The sequence below is a fragment of the Spodoptera frugiperda genome, chromosome 1, assembly GCF_023101765.2.
Source record: "Spodoptera frugiperda isolate SF20-4 chromosome 1, AGI-APGP_CSIRO_Sfru_2.0, whole genome shotgun sequence".
Lineage (NCBI taxonomy): Eukaryota > Metazoa > Arthropoda > Insecta > Lepidoptera > Noctuidae > Spodoptera > Spodoptera frugiperda.
Window position 1 is genome coordinate 546,804 of NC_064212.1, and position 21,108 is coordinate 567,911.

The 21,108-nt window shown below is 41.2% G+C and overlaps 1 protein-coding gene across 2 annotated transcripts in view; it reads left to right on the plus strand.

Moving 5' to 3' along the window:
* LOC118273145 (laminin subunit alpha-2) overlaps window positions 1–21,108 on the plus strand; it is a 139,948-nt gene that overhangs the window by 50,728 nt on the left and 68,112 nt on the right. For both annotated transcript variants that reach the window (XM_050694763.1, XM_050694757.1), the window contains exons 4-18: window positions 892–1,155; window positions 1,348–1,515; window positions 1,807–1,989; window positions 2,958–3,063; window positions 3,286–3,485; window positions 3,913–4,065; window positions 4,503–4,610; window positions 4,852–5,014; window positions 5,191–5,384; window positions 5,817–5,988; window positions 7,095–7,183; window positions 7,542–7,681; window positions 7,979–8,126; window positions 8,349–8,520; window positions 8,928–9,089. In XM_050694763.1, the coding sequence (XP_050550720.1) occupies window positions 892–1,155; window positions 1,348–1,515; window positions 1,807–1,989; window positions 2,958–3,063; window positions 3,286–3,485; window positions 3,913–4,065; window positions 4,503–4,610; window positions 4,852–5,014; window positions 5,191–5,384; window positions 5,817–5,988; window positions 7,095–7,183; window positions 7,542–7,681; window positions 7,979–8,126; window positions 8,349–8,520; window positions 8,928–9,089 (2,422 nt within the window). The remainder of the gene's footprint in view (window positions 1–891; window positions 1,156–1,347; window positions 1,516–1,806; window positions 1,990–2,957; window positions 3,064–3,285; window positions 3,486–3,912; window positions 4,066–4,502; window positions 4,611–4,851; window positions 5,015–5,190; window positions 5,385–5,816; window positions 5,989–7,094; window positions 7,184–7,541; window positions 7,682–7,978; window positions 8,127–8,348; window positions 8,521–8,927; window positions 9,090–21,108) is intronic.

Here is a 21,108-nt window from a genome sequence, read left to right on the forward strand (position 1 = left end):
TGTGTTAACAGAACTGATATATTTGATTGTTAGATACACGTTGGCAAAAGTCTAGTAGCAAATTTATGCAAAAAGTAGCATTTAATCAATAATTGTAGGCACAGTAGTGGATATAGTTGAAAGTAAAAGTATTTGCGGAGTAGATATGGAACATCTGTGCGGTTGTGCTATCGACTGATTAGATTACATCCCTATCGCGGGCGAGTACGCAGCATTATGCTATAACAAAGCATTGTACGCACACCTGATTCAATTACGTTTATACAAATAAACAGTTAGTTTCTAACGTATTGAAAACAGATAACGTGATGTTTAATGGTAAGCGTCCACAAGCCCGCATCGTACGCGTCGTACGCATTCCGTATGACATCATCAGTACGCATCGCATGTAGGCATTACTGATGATGCGGTGCGTACGATGCGGATCAGTGGACGCAGTTGTATGAGTTTCTATACAAAACAAAACTAAAATCCGTTGCGTGCGGTGCGTGCGATGCGTACGATGCGGGCCTGTGGACGCGTACCTTTAAATAACTTTGACTCCGTTGGCTCAGCAATCCAAATTGGATCTTGGCCGTTGGAGTCATTTGATTTCAACATTATTTGGGGTTTTCGTTTTGACATTTAATTTATTTACTTTTTATAGACAGATTATTTTTAAATCCCGAATTAGGAAAATTATTATTGAGTTTTTTTATTTAGGTACTACTCTATCTGTAGAGTCATTTAATGATTACTTAAACTATTCTTTAGTAACGATCTTGTATCGAAAACAATTGCTGAGGACTGGGTTAAGTATCATCAGTATCAGTATTATAGGTACAAGCAGAGTTACTGATCGTTGGCACTATAGGTAGTATTAATGATAATGTCTTATTTAACTATTTCTAGAAAATGGAACTGCTGCACGTGATAATCAAGTCGGGGCCGTCTCCGCGACCCCTCGCGTGGTCCCTGGAGGTGTCACCTTCCGAGGATGGAGACGACTGGAGTATGATCAGAGCCTTTGGAGACAGGGACCATTGCCGCAAGCTCTGGGACCTAAGGCCTGAGAGAAGACGTCGGAAGGCCAGAGCCGCGAAGAGAACGAGTAGAGCTGATAAGCCTGCCTGCTCTACGCAGTTTGCTAGTCCGAGACCGCTTGAAAATGGAGAGGTACGTATTGTTCCTTTTTGACTCGTTGCGAGAAGTGGGAAGTGGGATTTGGGTTTCTAAAAACATAATATACTTGTCAATTTGACGTACCTATGTACTTGCAAAGTCATCAACTAAATAATCTGTGGACAGAACTAATGAAACGAAATTTGTTATGTAATACTTTAATTTATAGTTTATTTAACTTTACAGATGCATGTTGGTGTGGGCGAGGGCGTGGTAGCGCGTCGCGTGCGTTTGTCGTTCCGCGCTGCGCACGCGTCGCCCGCGAAACAACAGTACTACACGGTGCGCGCGCTCACTGTCGCCGCGCGGTGTCTGTGCCACGGACACGCCACCCAATGTGACGTCAACGCTCAGGTTTGTACATTATGTAAAGATTTCCTAAAGAAAACATTATTTTATTTGTGTATATAAATAAATAAATTATTACTCCCATTACAGTGCAGTATGTATGTTTATAAAAAGAAGAAGAATAAGTACTATGATCTTCTGGCAGAATCTTTTTTAGGATACTTACGATTTACTCACGAAACAGTTACGAGGTAACTCGACTAATTTCAAGTCACGATGGGGGCTCACAGTCTGATGATTTTTGATCAATAATGACGATTTCTTGTTTTCTATCATATGTTGGTGTATTTGTTCCAGGGTGCGAAGTGTGAATGTGAGCATGGTACCTGCGGGGCTCACTGCCAGCGGTGCTGCTCTGGTGGGGCGTGGTCTCCCCACGAACCCTGTGATGATGGAGAGGAGAAGGCTGAGTGCTCCTGTGGGGAGCGAGGCGCCTGCTCTTATGATGATACAGGCGCCATACTTTGTGTTAATTGCACGGTAACTATAAATAAAATTCTTCTATTTAAGTTTACAATCGGGAATGTTTGTCACGGTTTTGGATGAATGGAACCTAGTTACCTAGTCTTTTGTATTCCTTGGATGGAACTTTTTTACTCTTGTGTTAAGTACCTATTGAACTGATTTGAACGCCACTTAACAGAGGTGTAGATTATACTAACCTTAGCATTTAGCAGAGGCTTCTTTGCCCGATAATGCGGACTCTGCGATAGGCTTTATCTCAGAAGCTGGTTATTAATAAAGAAGTTAAGATCTCTCTTTGCTTATTTTCAAAAATATCTAGGTACCTAGGTAGGTATTTACAAATAATACAAATATTACTCTACTTAATATTATGCAGACATATAGTCGCAGGTCTAAGTAAGGCTAAAAATTTTGTAATTTTGTCCAAGTCTGTGTAGGTAGTAGACAGTAAGATTAAAAATTGTGTCGTGAACACGTGATATCGATGATTGGTAGATAGGTAAATGGTTATCGGTTAATTTATTACGTACATATTTATTATTAGGTTATTATATATATGTATGTAGATCAGAAAGTTGTTGTTTATTGCACAAACCATAATTTGTCTTGTCTAATCCTGTTGGTATATGATTCTATAGGAAATATCGAATTTTACCCCTAACAAACAATAGAATAATTCATATTTTTACGTGTAACTTCAGTTTCAGGAAATTACATGTCAAAAATAAATAAACCACTGAGTAAAACTGTAACTTCGATGTAACATCATTCTTTAACCTTAGTATGAGTTAGTTCGCGTTCGTCGCTCTGGTTGGTGGGTTTATTCGAGCCGGCCAATCAGAGCGCTGAACGCTGTTCACTTGCAATAGATAAACAATTGAACGTGTTTCGCGGAATGCTGCTCATGACTATGAGCCTCCAGTATGGCTTGAAACTAGTCGACTTCCATACGTAATAATTAATCTATATTTCTTGTAATGCAGGAGAATCGGGCGGGGCCCCTGTGTGATAGGTGCCTGTTCGGGTATTACAACGCGTTGCCTGACGGACCCTGCGTGCCGTGTGGCTGTGATCCTCAGGGGTCTGATGGTACGTACTTAAAGCTACCCTTATTTATAACTACCCCTTTTATTAAATGTATGAGTGGCCTGTTGTTGAATCTGGTTAAGAATAACAGTCAATTCTGTGGTTACTTTTGAGGCTCGTAATTTATTTAAGTTATTAAGGTAGCTGTTATGGCTAATCAAATTAAAAACTATTATAAAAATGAACGTCGAAAAATCTTATAAAACTCTCTTTAACTTCTTACAGGATCTTGCAAATGGGATAGGAAACAAAGGCAGGTGACCTGCAGCTGTCTGCCAGGGTTCACGGGTCCACTGTGTGACTCCTGTGAGGAGGCCACGGCGCAGTTCCCTGACTGCCAGGCCCCAGTGACGCCGGCTTGTAAATGTGACCCCCGCGGTATTGTGGACCCCGACCGCGTCTGTGATGAAGTTTGTGAATGTAAAGTAAGTGTTTATTTGTCTTCGTCGTCCGAGATGATAGAACAGAGAAAGATGAATCACCTGATGGTAAGCAATCGGCACTGCCCGCGCAATCATACTCGCAATACCAGAGAACTTACAAGTTCACTGACGGCCTTTAGGGAGGTGTAGGGGGAGGCAATCGGCCCTTGCTTCGGTATCCTGAATCACACGGCGAAAGACTTCACGCCAGTTTTATGTAGGTCGTGGTATCACGTCTTTCATTCGCTAAAACTTTCGACCAAAGTAACTGTGCATGATCTTGATTAGCTCCCTAATTTTAAGTTCTTCCTAACCTCCTTCTACTCCTCTCTGTGTAAAGCTTTTTGCACCCAATAAACCTCATAGATGTCGAGTTCGTCCCGCTAACCAATCATCAATCCCGTGTATCAATTTATTTGTATAATTACAGAGTAACGTGGTGGGCGAGCGATGTGACGCGTGTGCGCCGGGCCACTTCGGTCTGCTGGCGGAGTGGCCGACGGGCTGCAAGCCCTGCTACTGCTCCCACGTCACCGACACCTGCACCCTCGCCTCGCCTGATGACCTGGAGCCGCCGAGAGATGTCAGTATACTCTCCTTGCTTGATTTATTAATTATGTGAGTGAGGTTACCGGAGGCCCAATTCCCCCCTTCCCAATCTTCCCAATCCCCGATTCCCGAACAACAACCCTTCAATTCCTAACCCCCAAACCGGCAACGCACTTGTAACGCCACTGGTGTTTCAAGTGTCCATGGGCGGCGGCGATTGCTTACCATCAGGTGATACGTCTGCTCGTTTACCGGCGTGTTTCATAAAAAAAAAAATGTTTATCAGACTCATGCAACTGCTTGACGAGGTATCTCGTTCAATTTCAAGTCAAACCAGGGGCTCATATTCATGAGCAGTGCGGTGCGACGCGAATTTAATGCGTCTTATCATACATAGTAATAATAGTTAAGCGGTAGATGTGTAGACAAAAATCTCATTTATGTCATAGTAAAATAGTCAAATCTTTCCAGGTTATACTGCCCCTAGGTGAAGCGTGGCTGATCACCGACTCTCAAGGAAATGAAACGCTAGAGCCATCTGTCGACGAGCAAGGGAAACCGTTTGTTATAAGTTATGAGGTGAGGACTGAGGAGTAAAAATTTCGTACCTATTTAATCCATATTTTTTTTTATATATTATTTCTCCAATTTTCTCTGATTTTTTTTCTTAATCTAAAAATATGGGCATTAAGACAGTTTACTACCCCCTCCCTTACATGGGAGACCTTAGTTCATCTAGTTATTTTCTGTGTGACTGACGATATGATGTTCACGAATTATTCGCTTGAGCATTGGGAATGCAAACTTCTTCGTGTTTCAGGTAGAAGGGTGGGAGTACTTCTACTGGATGACGAACTCCTTCAATGGCGACCAGCTGGCTGCGTACGGTGGCGAAGTCCTAGCTTCCGTCTACTGGGGCATAGTGCGAGGAGACACGGGAGGAAACCCCACCTTTGGACCTGACGTCGTTCTTATTGGGACTGGTAAGTTTAAATTATAGTTGATGTAAACACTAGGTATAACTTAAGCATAATTTGTTATTGAATTATGAACTTTATTGCAATATCATAAGGTTCAAAATCCATTAACAAGTTTGGTGATAACAGCTTGGAATTAGTAGTTCCTTTTTCAGTGACTAATATTTGAGGGTATTGTACAGATGGCACCATGCTCGCATACTCCAACACTAGCCACGAGACTCCTGGCAACCTGCAGATCTCCGTGCCACTGCTGGAAGGGAACTGGCGCGTCGTGGAAGATGACCAGGTGGCTTCCAGGACACAGCTGATGGATGTCCTCCGAGATATGAAGGGCATCATGTTGAAGGCACACTATCACTTCGATCAGGATGAGGTATGTGAATTAAAGATCCTATTAATTATAAATGCGATTATGAGGTTTTTTATACCTATAAGCTGGCAAACGAGCAAACTAATCGCATGATGGTAAGCAATCGGCGCCGTTCATGGAAATCTGAAATACCAGAGGAGTTACAAGTGCATTTTATTGGTCTTTTGGGGGGTTAGGGATTTGAGGATGGGCGATTAGGGGATTGGTGAGAATGGAAGGATAACGGAGGGGGCAATTGGGCCTGTGGTATTTTTACTCACGCAGTAAAACACAACGCCTGCGTTATTTCACGTCACTTTTCTGTGAGGTCCTGGTATCATTCCGGTCGAGCGGAAATTTCGTGCCGAAGTCTGTATCAGTGGCGCCGAATTCTTACTATTAGGTGATCCTACCGTTTGTCGTTTGTATTCCATTACAAGGATATATTCGCTACAGGTCCGGCTGGAGCGCGTGGGCGTGCGCGGCAGTATGGTCCCGCGCGAGACGTGCGCGTGCCCGCGCGGGCACACGGGCCCGCAGTGCGCGCGCTGCGCCTGGGCACACACGCGCGTGCCGCACTACCAGTGCCTGCCCTGCGCCTGCAACCTGCACGCCGCCTGCGACACCGGTCTGTATACACCACGCTACCCCAACAACACATTATTTTCCCGTTACAAGTTTTTTTTTCAATAGCCCGGAAGCGTTCACTGCTTTGCAAAAGACCTCCTGAGAGGGAGAGATGACTCGTCTCTCCTAATTTTGCTGTGCCCGACAGGGTCCATATTGATCTTGTATTATTTTCATACCATCTGTATATGGAATGCAATAAAGTATTGAGTATTGACCACTGAAAATAATTTTATAGGTTTATCAGAGAACATTGCAGCCCCGCAAATCTTAAATACATGTGTAGACTGTAGACTAGTCGACTTTTACGGCACCCATGAGAAGAGTGGTGAAAAATATATTGTACTCTACCGTTTTACCACTATTTATTTGTATTAGATACCAAATAACGTTCACCTTTCATAAAAATATACAAGGAAAGGCCAAACCTGTAGGTACTCACCATACAAATAAGATAAAATCCTTTTTCGAGTATCACAGATGGTGTTATAATGCATTTGTCATAGTATAATGATACGTTCTAATAATAGTACACTCGTTTGACCACGTGACGCATCGATATAATATTAGTATTAACTGATAACGATTGTAATCGATATCACAACAAATCGTTAAGGCGTCACATCATACCGGAGTGCGTCATTCTAAACATACTTGACTCACCTTGACCGTCACAATGTCGGAATGGAGTTACACAATAATGTAAACAGAACTATGTCATGATAGAAAAACTAAAAAGGTCATTGACCTGTCTGTACACTATTTTCTCTTTTGTCTGTCTGTGTCTGTACTCTTTTTTTAAGTCCTTTTCTTTTCCTCTAATAAATATCTTCTGATTTATTTCGTTGCGGGATCCAAAATAGTCATTCGTGTCCCTGGGATGCGCCAGACTTCAATGTTCCGGTGTTTTCATGGTTGTATCTACTGTAGATCCTGGTGCACAGGATTTGCAGCGGTATGGGAGGTTGTGGCGGGCTTGCCCCATAAAAAAGTCCTTAGAGAACTCAATTAGAAAGATCTAGCTCATCTAACTTAATTCTACTCAATCAAAATGACTATGAATTTTTTATATAACTTTATTGGTGAAATTCTTTTTTTTTTTGACAGTGGATGGACCCTGTGGACCGTGCCAGCACAACACGACGGGCCCACACTGCGAGCGGTGTCTGCCCGGACACTATGGGAACCCTGTACAAGTACGTACAAAATGGATATAAGGATAACCACTTTAGGGGTGCAAGAATAATAGGAAACACTTAATTTCCCAAATTTGTGCATTTGCCTCAAAACATGAGCTTAGCTTTTTATGACTTAGGCCGACAAACAAGCACATTTATAAGTTCATGGTAAAGAGGTAATCGCGTCCCCATGGTCATTAACAACATTAAAGGAATTACAAGAGCGTTGCTGGCATTTTGTGGTTAGGGATTAAAGGATTGTGGGTGGAGGATTGGGGGAATTGGGGAGTTCTATGAACTCCTATGTATATGAGTGCTTACTTAAATTCTGCATGACATTAGTTAAGGTCTTACTAATAAAATATTGAACTATCAGGGAGCGTGCAAGCCGTGCGCCTGTCCATTGTTCGAGGCGAGCAACAACTTCAGCCCCAACTGTGCGCTGGCCAGCGCCGAGGGGGACGAGTACGTGTGCACTCAGTGTCCCGACGGGTACACCGGGGACCACTGCGAGAAGTAAGTCACAACACGTCCATGTTTCAATGTAGGCCTCCCTCAATGGCTTCCAGTACCCTTAGTATGAGTTTGCTTTACGTTGGACGAAAACGAATCGAGAGCGCGTACAGCGCTCTGATTGTCCGGCGCGAATGAACCAACCAATCGGAGCACCAAACGTGTTCTCGCTATTCGTATTCGTTATTTCGATCTCGTTAAACGTAAAGCAAACTCATACTAAGGGTACAGATCGGATACTCAGTCATTATTTTTAGTTGATTAAACGTTACCTTTAATACTAATATTTGTGTACAACAGTTGTGACTTCGGCTACTGGGGTTCCCCCACGACCCCGGGCGGTAGCTGCCAGGCGTGTGAGTGCGGAGGCTCCCCCTGCCACCCCGCCACGGGCCGCTGCCTCACCTGCCCGCCGCATACTGAGGGCGCGCGGTGTGATCTCTGCAAGGTACAGTACTATACTCCTCCACGACCCTGGTGGTAGCTACCTGACGCTTGAGTTTATATGTTTCTTATGTAGGATTATATTATGTTTCTTAATATTCTGGCGCAGTTGCTGAAGTTGACGTCAAAAATGAGTAGTCGTCAAAAATAAAATAAATGAAATATTGGTGGCCATAATCATTGGTTAATAGACTACTGTGTTAGTAAATGTTGGGTGATTGTACAGGAAGGCTACTGGTTCGGCGGCTCGGCGCCGAGCGCGACGAGCGCGGGCTGCGTGGCGTGCGCGTGCGGCGCGGGCGCGCTGTCGGCCGCGTGCGACGCGCGCAGCGGACACTGCGCCTGCCGCGCCGGCTGGACCGGCCGCGCCTGCGATACCTGTCTGCAGGGATACGGGGGTGAGGGGACTACTTCACTGTTCTAAGTCATGTTAGAAGACTGAACGTGCGATAAACATGTCACGACGATATCTTATGTGACATAGCCTAGGAATTTATCTGGGGAATAAGAGGGGTTTTAAAAAAATATAATTGAAGCTATCTTTCACCACATTTTTTAGTGAGGAAAATTATCGAATGATTTCTCCCGCCCCGGGTGAGAGGGAAGGTAGCCCTATCCCAACATCTGCTTTAAGCCATGCCCGATAAAAAGCACCTGGAGACCTAATAATAAGGTCGCAGGAAGCCACAGAATACAATTCGTTTCTAACTGACCAGTATGGAACTTAACGGAATCGATGGAGGCCTATGTTTAGCCGCGGACGTATTATAACAGATAATATAATGAAGCCATCTTCCGCATTAAGGTGTGTCGGCGGGTTGCCCGGCATGTCGCTGCGGCAGGGCGGCGGTGAACGCGACGTGTGACGTGGTGTCGGGGGACTGCGCCTGCGCACCCGGCGCCGCGCCGCCATCTTGCGACACGTGTCTGGATGAACACTACGGATTGGATAGCACGGGGTGTAAAGGTAAGTCAATACTGTATACTGTATGTAATTCGTGGCTGAATTTACAGGTGGCGTAATTTTTAATGTAGTCAAGATACATATTTTTGCGTTTTTAATTTATTTTGTATTTAAACTGTCATATATTTTGTTTTACGGATTACTCACATTTGATGAGGTAACTCGATTAGTTTCGAACTATATTCGGGGCTCATAGTCAAAAATAATGGTGAAAATTAATTCTGTTTTTTTTTATTGTTACGTACTTCCAATTTGTGAAGTAAAGTGCACACAAGAATTTAAGCATTTCGTTAAAGTGTTCCCTAAATCTACAGTAAATTAAAAAAAAAGTAATTTTTGAAGAAATACAAACAGAATTATGCAAATTGCTAATCCGGGTCGCACCCAAAAAGCGTGTTTACGTATACCGTAAACAAAGGTACGCGAGCACACACTTAGTGCCTGTAACCTAGGGCTAGACTCAGACTTAGTGCTTATATCCTAGGGCTCAGACTTCACAGACTTGTAGGACTAGCTACACGTGCACTACAATTTACGTAATTTCCAAACAGCTTCGAACATGCCCTTAGACTACTGGCCAGTGATGCTCAATGTTGCAGGAGACCCTAGTACTTAGATATTACTATATTTAGACTTAGTCATATTATACATACTATATCATAAAATATAATAATATATTCGTTTGCTTGTGTTCAGTTGTTGAGATGTTTGTCCGTTAATCATGCTGAAAATACTGAACAGATTTTGATGAAATTTGGTATTCCGACAGGGTACGAGCTTTGAAGGAGATGTTGAGTTGCGCTTGAGTACCGATCAAGGAAATTTTATTTTTGCGGGGAATATTGTATTGTTTACGTTGATCCGGCAAACGTTTAGGCCTTAAACATTTTTTTTCAACTTTTAGGGAAGGCAGAATTCAAGGCAAAATTAATCAAATCGGTCTAGCCGTTCACGAGTTTTAGCGACACTAACAAACAACAATTGATTTTTATATGTATATAGAGATAAACTATTATGACCCCTAACGTATTTTTTCTATGCTTAAAAATATTAATATAATTTCATATTGAAAAGTTTGAGAAACGTAACTAGACCTACCGCGTCGATCGCGCCACCTCCAGCTATTTGTAGATGGTGCACAATTGCACGGCATACACTGCGCGTTCGTTATGGCCGTATTTTTATACATATTGGATGGACCGGCAATGTATGCACAGCTACATGTTATTGTATTGTAGCCATTATCTCTGTAGTAGGGCTGCCAATGAGTTGTAGTTTGAAAAAGTTTTTTAAAGTAGAATGTGCACATCTAATTTTTGATAATGACAATTATATATTGTGAGCATACATAACATCACACCTTTATATCCCTAAAGGAGCAGGCAGATGTGCAGATATACAATGTAAAATCTACTTTTCACTAGTTACTCAACTTCACACTGACTAAACCTCAATAAAATGTTACTCGATCTGCGATACAAATCGAATATTTACACTTACTGACAATTATCGGAGTGGTTTACAAAAAAGTGTTCTTAAAAGATGCGTCTGAGCAAGTGACTTCAGTTACGTTACCATGGCAACCCTGTAAGAAAATGCCGGAGCCCCGTAAATAATGTCGTCACGACACGACGTACGGAACCCATTTGTTTTGATTACTCGAAATTGTTGGGTTCTGTATGTTTTGCTATGAATCATTCACATTCGGCTTTACGACAGTGACGTCATAAAAACGCGTTTTCATTACAATTGAAGTTTATTTTCGTATTTAGAGCAATGTTATTATTTAACCTGGAATGGATCATGGGGGGTCCTGTGGTCGTAAATGGGGTCACTTACTTTTGATTATCCCTGTTTTGGGGTATCGTGAATTTAATTATTATTCATATGATATGTAGGTTAACAAATAAATTCGTTATGAATAAAAAGATCTAAATTGGTCTGATCTGAAAATACGTAGTTCCACATTTAATCAAAAGCAATAAAACTAGATTTGAACAATAAAATACGTCTATAAATCGTTGTTGACATAAAAGCAGTGAAACAGTGAAACTAGGCGCACGCGCCGTTTACACAGCATGAATCACGTACACTGGCGTGCATAAAGCGGACGCTAACCAGCGCCGCCATCGGTGTGCCAGTAAACAGACCACGCACTGCATTCAATTGCACGTTGATATATAAATACATTGTACACTTAAGTTCCTAAGTTATGACTATTTTGTCGGTTTATGGTTCTAATGCCCACTTAAGTGTTGGAGAGCCATGCTTCGGTACGAATGGCCCGGCTCGACCGGAGTGATACCACGGCCTCACCGAAAACAGACGTGAAACAACACTTGCGTTGTGTGATTGAGGTTACCGGAGGCCCGATTCCCCCCTTCCCAATCTTCCCAATCTTCCCAATCCCAGATTCCCCAACAACCCTTAAATTCCTAACCCCCAAAATGCCGGCAACGCACTTGTAACGACTCTGGTGTTTCAAGTATCCATGAGCGGCGGCGATTGCTTACCATCAGGTGATACATCTGCACGTTTACCGGTGTGTACCTTAAAAGAACCTTCACCATCCACTTCTAACCATTTCTTAACTAAAAGGTACTTTTTTAACTTAACTTGTATGTACCTCTTACTTGTACAGTTAGAGTTAGATGTTACTTATACATTTGTAAAGTACCTAACGAGTTTACTCGAACTCCGTTTCAAAGAGCAGGTGTAGGAACGAGGGGTTTTTAGTCAGTAAGAGTCTGACACTCGTTCTTGACTCACCCAAGGCGAGATAAACACTGGATGATTTTCTCCCCTTAAAAAAAAGGTCAGTTTAAGGTTTACGCTGTTTTTTTTATACGTTGCCCCACACTAGGGTTTTCTCCTGTGTCGTGGGTGTGTTTACAAACATACAATTTCACATACACATGACACCCAGACCCGGAACAGCAATTTGTGAATCACACAAAGAGTTGTTCCGTGCGGGAATCGAAACCGCGACACGTTGCACGGCAGCCAGTTGGCCAACCACCGCGCCAACTGTGCAGTCTATTTGTAATGGTATGTGTTGTATAATAAGTAGGTAATTTCATGCCATATACCCAATGGGGACAGGCGTGAGGTTATATATGTATATATGTACTTATCTGTATACAAGCAGCTTATATCCGCCGGTATACAAAAGGATGCTGTTTATCTTAAATCGCCTGATACCAAATAAGCGTTGTGTGGCTCTGGCGAGCGAACTTCAAAAGATTCACCAACCAACACCTCGCGTATAGCAAAGATTAGTAAAATCAGGACCAGAGTGGACACTCCATATTCTAACTTGACATTATACCTATATCATGGATGTTTTAGTCCATCATAGTCTACCTGTGACCATGGATGCTGATCGTCATCCGATATTGTAAGAAGTAAATAATTAGAAAGATATACAAAATATTCAGTGGACAGTATTTTTAATATGTCATATAATATATAATGTTCACCAAAATCTATTTTCCTAAATTATCTATCATCCGCATTGTTAGGTGCCTTCAGACTGATTTATTCCATCTATCACGTTTTGACCTAAAAGTACCTAATATTTCGATTACTCTTCATATTTTTTAATTAACAACGTGAAAATTAATTGGGTCATAACCACCTTTGCCCACCATCCTTACATAATAAATATTTACACAGAAATCATCTTGATCTTCAGACGGGGCACGCAGGCGTGCGCATACGCAGCCTGCCTTTGATGACGTGTCAAGTAAACATCGGCTTCCATGTGGCTTTGTGCCCATCCCATGTAAACCACATAAGTGTAATGCTTTCTGCAAGTTGTGTAACTTTGTGTATAAGACTTTTTAAGGTGCGCGTGCGCAGCCTGATTTCCGCTTAGGTGGAGATATTCTGCTGCTGGATAGGAATAAAACTCCCGTCAGTTAGGTAGAGATGACCTTATTAAATAATCACTTGTTTAATTAAAAAGGTGATCACATAGCATATGACAAAATAGCAAAACTCGCAACGTCACGCCTTTTATCCCCGAAGGGGTAGGCAGAGGTGCACATTACGACATTTATTTAGTTTTTCGAAAATTTCTCAGTATCAGCACGGAATCTGGAATTGTGCCCAGTATATGGTAATAGGCTCACTCCCTATTAGATGAGACTTATAACTCAAATTTTGGAAAGTGGCACACATTGTGTAGTAGCAAAACTCTACCTATATAAGATACGACAATGTTACATGATAGGAAATACAAGTTTTTTTTTTTTACCAAGTATAAATGTGTTCAGTAAAGTATGCGAATGTCGCGTCGAATTGTCTGTTGGTCGGCCGGTGTTGTCGCCCGCGCAATTAATAGCTCGCCTCGCCTTCTTGTTGCGCACGCGCCTCCCGAATGCATGAGATGCTGCGCATGAGTCGCATCACAGCGATTGCTACCGTTTAAGAATACTTTATGACTGACACACACAAAGGTAATTGAATGTGATATAGACTTCTTAATAATGAAGATTATTTTTTGTAGCAAATATTCTCAGAAATTACTGGACCAATATTGATGGTGTTGTGACAACACAGGATGTTGTTTTATAACCTCGACATTTTTACGGAATTGGATCCATTGTCTTTATGTCGAAGTTATAATACCCATTATTGTCAAAAAAAATGTTACATTATCCATATATGTGTAAAACTAATAGGATTTTTTTTATATCATCACGCCTTTTATCCCCGCTGGAGTAGGCAGAGGTGCGCATTATGGCACCTAATACTACTGTACAATGGACACCCATTATTCACAATTAATATTGTATAAACTTTCATGTAAATAGGTAGTAATATTCTATTTTTATAACTTTGTCATAGAGTAAAATAATAAACAGTATCAGTAAATGAGTCACGCATACTGCACATAGTAGTGGGAAGGCAGTCGGGCGTCAATCCGTCTGGCGAGTGGCGCGTGCGCATCTCAAATAGTCACCGTTCCAAGAACACCGAGCTTTCTATGAAGGGAGAGATTAATGGGCTGCAGTTGTCACGGTGTTTCTGTAATCAATCTAAATATAATATTCCAACATGTCTCCAGCCTCGGAAATGGTCATCAGAAATAAATAATTTTGTTTTTAATCGGTCACCATTACCTATTTGTCGGTGAAGGTTACTAGAGATAGAATTTTAACACTCTATGTTTTTTTTATGTTATAAACCGGTAAACGGACAGACGGATCACCTGATAGTAAGCAATCGTTGCCGCCCATGGACACCCGAACCACCAGAGGCGTTACAAGTGCTTTGCCGGCTTTTTGGGGATTATGAATTTAAGGGTTGTTGGAGAATCGAGGATTGGGAAGATTGGGAAGTAATTGGGCCTCTAGTAACCTCACTCACACAATGCAAGCATTGTTTGACTTCGGTTTTCTGTAAGGCCGTGGTATCACTCCGGTCGAGCCGGCCCATTCGTGTTGAAGCATTGCTCTCCCACACTAAAAACTTACTGTATAGAACTTACGTTAAAATCCTACCATCCAGGTTATTAAGTTTCCGGACCTGCGGACTACCTAGCGGGTTTACCGGGGCTCCAACTTGAAAATCAGGAGTAGGAGCGGGGTGGGGTTTAGTCAGCAAGAGTTTGATACTCCCTTTACCTTGCCCAAGGCGGGAGAAGTCATTGGATAATTTTTCCCCTTAAAAAAGGACATTACTTCTTCGCGCATTATAGAGATTGAACCAGAAACACTTCAAACATTAAATAGTGTTATCTAATTCGTCTGACCAATGTCAAGTATTCACTACCTACATACCTTCGTCTGTCCGTCACATCCCATCAACATGACGACGTGCTGCGCGCACGCATCACTAACTAAGATTTATAATTGTTATTTATCTATTGTCTAAGAATCCGTCATTACATAACCGCTACTTTACTACTACGAAAAATAGGTACATAGGCATAGTGGTTCCGTGACCGGCTGCTGTGTAACGTGTCGCGGGTTCGATTCCCGTGCCGGCCAAAAAGTTATAATAGCATTTTCTGTATAAAATGTCCATTGTTCGCCTGGGATCAGGAAGTTCGGGGGTGTTTCACCCCCGTGCCTCGAAAAGCATGAAAAGCCGTTGGTCCTGCGCCTGACCTCTCTTTGGGTGGTGTCGGTCTGCCATCTCATTGGATTTAGAAAATGAGGAAACAGAGAGTGCACCTGTGTTGGCATACACACTGGTGCACTATAATATCTGCTGCGTTGTGGGCTGGGTACTTAGTACTGGCCACCGTGATCGAAATTGACCGGGGTTTATATGTACGTTTAAAAACTAATGAAAAGTTAGACTGTATTCTGTATTTTTCTTACGCGAAGGATGCTGTTTATGAGACCCAATTTTTAAATTCTTGACATTATTCACAGGAAATCAAGTGGTGCTTTACCAATTCCTATGGGGTAGTGATTATGACATAAACTATACTTACATAGAATTGACCATAATTTACAAGCAATGCATTTGTTCCCTCAATAAAACCCATTCATTACAAGCTTTCAAGCCCACAATGGTGCGGGCTGGGAGCGGCGGCGCGTGCGCATGTAATCTAATCGGGGGCCCCACGAATCCTGCGCACTTTGTCTACTTGATATACTGGACACTGTCCTACTATACTGATTTTACGGTTTTCAAAAAGAAAATAGTTCTCCGTTGGCTCAGTGATTGTATACAACCCTCTGCCAACCAAAATCGTACAAGTTCTGTCGGGAATCTGACCCATAGACGTGGGTAATGAACTTAAACAAAAAAAAAAAAAGATTTTTTAATTTCCATTCATATTTTTCCTCAATAGTAACTAGTAGACTGCCTTGTTGGTCGAGTGGTCGGATTCGATTTTCGTGTCGGGCGAAGAACTACTGGGCGAAAGAATCGAAAGGAAGAGGAATTGTAACCATTATATGGCATAACACAAATGGTGAAAAGTGGGTGTACATTGTATACCGCCATTATGTGCCGTAATGTGCCCCTCTACCTAATCCTTCGGGGATAAAAGGTGTGACGTTGTGTTTTTAGTAACTAGTGGCACAGATTTTGTAATTGTACCCCATTATTGGCAATAAGGGTCAAAAAGAGTCATACCATTTTAGGAAACGCATTATATCCTGTATCTGTTCTGCTAACTAGTGAAACAGTATAACACTAAACATTATCTAAGTTTGGCCTGAATACAAGTGCCCACACCCCACAACTAAATGATTCATCGTTTGGTTCCTAAAAGCGGAATAATGGGCACACATCCAGTTCTGGTAATTCCCTTATCACATAGTATAACAGCTCTATGCGGAAATAAGATGTTATCATCAGAATAACACTAAAACAATTCATTCAGAACAAGTAATGCCCAAAGAACTCTTTCTCATTAAAACCTTGTATATACTGATCAAGGCTTCATTACATCACTGTAATGCATCTAAAAGAAACTGCATTTAAATATTGGATTAATGAGTGAAAAAAGAAGTCTATAATACCTACATAATCATAAGCGATTAACCAAATATAACATAGATAATTAGGTATATAATAGATTCTCACGCTTTATTGGTAGGTTTCCGTTTGGCTACTATCTCGCCTAAAGGTAAGCGATGATGCAGCCCTTAGGGGAGCACGTCTGTCCATAAGCTACCTATTCAAACAACACTCATACGGCCAATTTCAATAACCTATCTATCTGTAGATTTGCCTACTATAATAGAGATAGTATTTTGACATAAGCTCTATAAAAAAATGTGTCAAAATTCTATCTCTACAAGACAACCTACATAGACTCTGGCAAAGAGTATTATTTTGTGCGTAAGAGAAATATGTGTGTTCATAATGTAGTAAACTAATCTGATCTCATTACTACACAGCACTTAGCACTATAGCTACAATATGTGCAGTTTGTAAAGATGCCATAATTTATCCTCTCCTGCGTCCCGTGTCCCACAGTCGTGATAGGTTATTCTCACTGCGTTTGTACCTTTCACCAGCTGGTGTAAGGCGACACTATTTTCTCATTTTCTCTACCTTTCGATCTGTTTGTTTGTTTAGTTATTGTATATTTCCTGCCTACGGCTTCGCCCGCGTGCCCGGGATTAAAAGAAGCTATGTTTTATTTCCGACTATAATTCATATCTATGTCAAACACTGTTATGATACGATTCAGTCATTTTTACGTGAAAGAATAACAGATACAATGTATATCCTCACAAAACATTTTTATATAATATTAGGTACTTACATACATATTTACTGCCGTACTCAGAGACATTTAATGATTACTTAAGCTATTCCTTAGTAAAGATTTTGTTTTGAAAACAATTGCTAAGGACTGGGTTAAGTAATTATGAAAAAACTCTGAGTACGGTAACACTAGGCAACACTCAAAATTTCCCGGGGAAAATTCATACCGTATTTTATTAATAATCATACACCTAATACCAGAAAAATAATAATTTATTTCAGTCACGTATAGGAATGGAGATTTTAACATTTTTGTAAAAAAACACTTTTTTATTAGTTTTGGAGGGTAGCTCTAAATTCTTCTTAGTAACGATCACAATAATATTTTGTAGTGTCAGTATACATTGATTTCTTTCGCCATGTCTCGCTTTTGTGTTAATTCTCCGGATTTATTTTGTTTTATTTTCACCGAAGAGTAAAAAAAAACCCATAACACCGTTAAGTAATTACGAAGTGTTATCGTGCATATTTTGGTTTAGACGTTCGCAACCAAGATAAATATTGGGTGCCACACATGTGTTGCTTCTCATGCCACAAGAATTTGACAAACTGGTTTAATGGAAAACCAACTAAGATGCCTTTTGGTCAACCTATGATTTGGCGAGAACCTAAGGATCATGTAAGTGACTGTTATTTTTGTCTCACAGATGTCAAAGGATTTTCTAAGAAATCTAAGCACACAGTAAAGTACGCAGAGGTGTCTTCCGTAACAAAACCAATACCACATTCAGAAGATCTTCCAGTACCTTACCCACAAAGTCACGTTGAATCCTCAAGTAACACTTCTAGTTCTGATGATGAATGTGAAGACTTTCAAGTGGCAAGTACATCTAAAGCACCACATTTGATCAGCCAATCTGAGCTTGACGATCTTTTTAGAGACTTAGACTTACCTAAGGAAAAATGCAATGGATTTGTTCAAGTCACGGAATTTTTTTTGGGAAATAAACGATCGCCTCAATATGAAAGCCTTATAAACCAATTGTTACATGCTTATAAACAACTGGGGTGCAATATGTCATTAAAAATACACTTTCTGCATTCGCACCTTAATTTTTTTAAAGAAAATCTAGGCGCAGTGAGTGATGAGCACGGTGAGCGCTTTCACCAAGAAATTGCCTCAATGGAAAAGCGTTATCAGGAAAAATGGACCACTGCAATGCTTGCAGACTACTGCTGGTTTTTAATTAGAGAGACACCAACCTCTTCTTATAACAGGCAGGCCAAAAGAACAAAAACTAGTTTATTTTTCAAGTCTAAATAATATTTTACTTTAAAATAATAACAAAAAATGGTTAAAACTAAAAATTAATTTCTCTTAAAAGCTATACGTGACTGAGATGTTTTATTTACTGTTCTAAGTTCTCTATACCATGGCCTTTCCGAATCACACAATCAGATCTCTGGGAATTTTTTTTTATTTTTTTTGTTGCCTAGTGTAATTAGACTTTATCATCGTTGTCGTCCTAAAAGCCTAATAGGTCAGTCAATAAAGTTCCAACTTAATTTACAAAATTAATAAAATGACAATCTGTTGACACAAAACCAATTTGCGATTCACCGATAAACCAGCTGTGCATATAGTCTTTGGAGATTATATCTACACCAATCAGAAGGAAAACTTCGGAAAAGTTTAACAAAGTTTCAAATGCGATTGGTTGAGTAGGTGTCCTGTAAGCTGTACCAGCGTGACGGACGCAGGCAATGGACCGGCCGACCACCCGCGCGTTTTTATCATCGCTTATCACCGCGGCAATCTCTAGATCAGAACTCGGCCTAATTAGTGGACTCGCGTGCCAGCCCAGAGCCCATAAGATGACGCTTTCTTTGGTTTTTTATTTTTTTCTTTTTTTATGAAACTCGCCGGTAATCGAGCAGACGTATTACCTGATGGTAAGCAATCGCCGCCGCCTATAGACACTTGAAACACCAGAGGCGTTACAAGTGCGTTGCCGGCTTTTTGGGAGTTAGGAATTTAAGGGTTGTTGTTCGGGAATCGGGGATGGGGAAGATTGGGAAGGGGGCAATTGGGCCTCCGGTAACCTCACTCACACAACGAAACACAACGCAAGCGTTGTTTCACGTCGGTTTTCTGTGAGGCCGTGGTATCGCTCCAGTCGAGCCGGCCCATTCGTGCCGAAGCATGGCTCTCTCACACTTAAAATGATTATCATCATTTCCTAGATATTATGAGATTTCTCTCACTTTGCAACGTTCTGTATTGTATTTATTTTCTTTGTTCTCCTAATTACACTTATTATTCATCTTCCATTTTCTTCTAAGAAGTGATTATCTCATCATCAAGATAATAGTTGTTCGGGTCATGTCTCACACACTCTTCATCTTTTCTTTAATCGTCTTTTTCCTATTTATCTGTCCCCATCTATTCAGCACTCGTTTTGTCCCATATTTATGATTCTTTCTTGTATTAATTACTGGTTTGTTTAAATTATTTATGCGTCTAAAATTAATTAAGTATTCTTTTACAAAACATAGTTTTTTGAACAGGACCTAAAAATATAGTTCCTCATTGCCCAAGTTAATTAGGCTATACATAATAATACATATAACAAAAAAAAAACATATCTTCATCATCTTATCCGAAATTGAAACAAGTGACCAATCGTTCAGAGGTCTATCTAAAGCGAGATCTTAGCTGCCCAGGATAGCGTGGTGCGTAGTCCTCGGACACGGCTCGGTGTGCCAGTCGTCGCGTCACCGCCGGCGTGCACACACGTCCCGCTGCCGACCGCTTACTGCTCCGGACAATAACACGCGGCTACGTTCATTCATTGTCAATACGAACACGCTGCACGAAAATTGTGATACCACAAGGATTTTCACCAGGAATTCTGAAGATATCACGGCAAAAACTACATTCTAAATGAGCTAAACTCAGCTTCGCATAAATAGTTAATCGTTATGTTATATTTCTAATGAATGGTTATCGCAGTTTTGTTTAAAGCTCAGCGAAGCTTGTTTTAGACTTTAAATAGTGTTGAACGGTGTTTTTTATTGATAAGTCGCGTGTAAAGTGAGGATTGCAAATTGTAAGTGAGCCGTTACTATGTGAGTGGATATGCGCAGACGTTATGGGTAGCGACTGAAAGGATGCTGTAGTGATGCGTTGGTGGTTCGTGTTGGCGGCGATGGCCGTGGTGGCTTCGGCCCTGGCGGTGTCCAGCCCACGGCGGTGTGCTGGCAGACTGGCCCGGGAAAGGCTCAAAGCTGCAGAAAAGATCCGAGACAAGAGATACTTCCAGTTGTGCTGTACTCCTGCGTGTGGTCTCCTGTATCGGAAGCCGAGGCCTCCGCCTACGAGGCGCTACCAGCCTTTCCACAAAACTTGGCTGGGACTGAAATATGGTACGTGCAGAATGATTTTGAGTCAGATTTAAACATTTTTATGACTTCAGCGTTTACTGACACCAAAGATTGTTGTAATGATTGATTCTTCAATATTCTCCATATCCTGATCTTCCACGAGCATATGAAGTAGTCTCCGTCTCACTCGTCGTTCAGTCAGTTGATATTATTGCGACACGCCTACGTCTGAGGATAGTCAGACACTTAACAGCGGCTCAGTCAACACTCAAAAGCTCTGACTATTGTTTAAATTAGTATCTATTTATCTAGCCGTCTAGACTTAGTTAGTTCTGACTATTTGCGATGTTTAGGACTAGTTTTGATTGAATGGAGGTCGTGGTTCATCTCTATTTTGTAGTTTTAGAATAAACGAGAAATTGATATTTTGTATTTCTCACTTTGTATATCCTGCAAG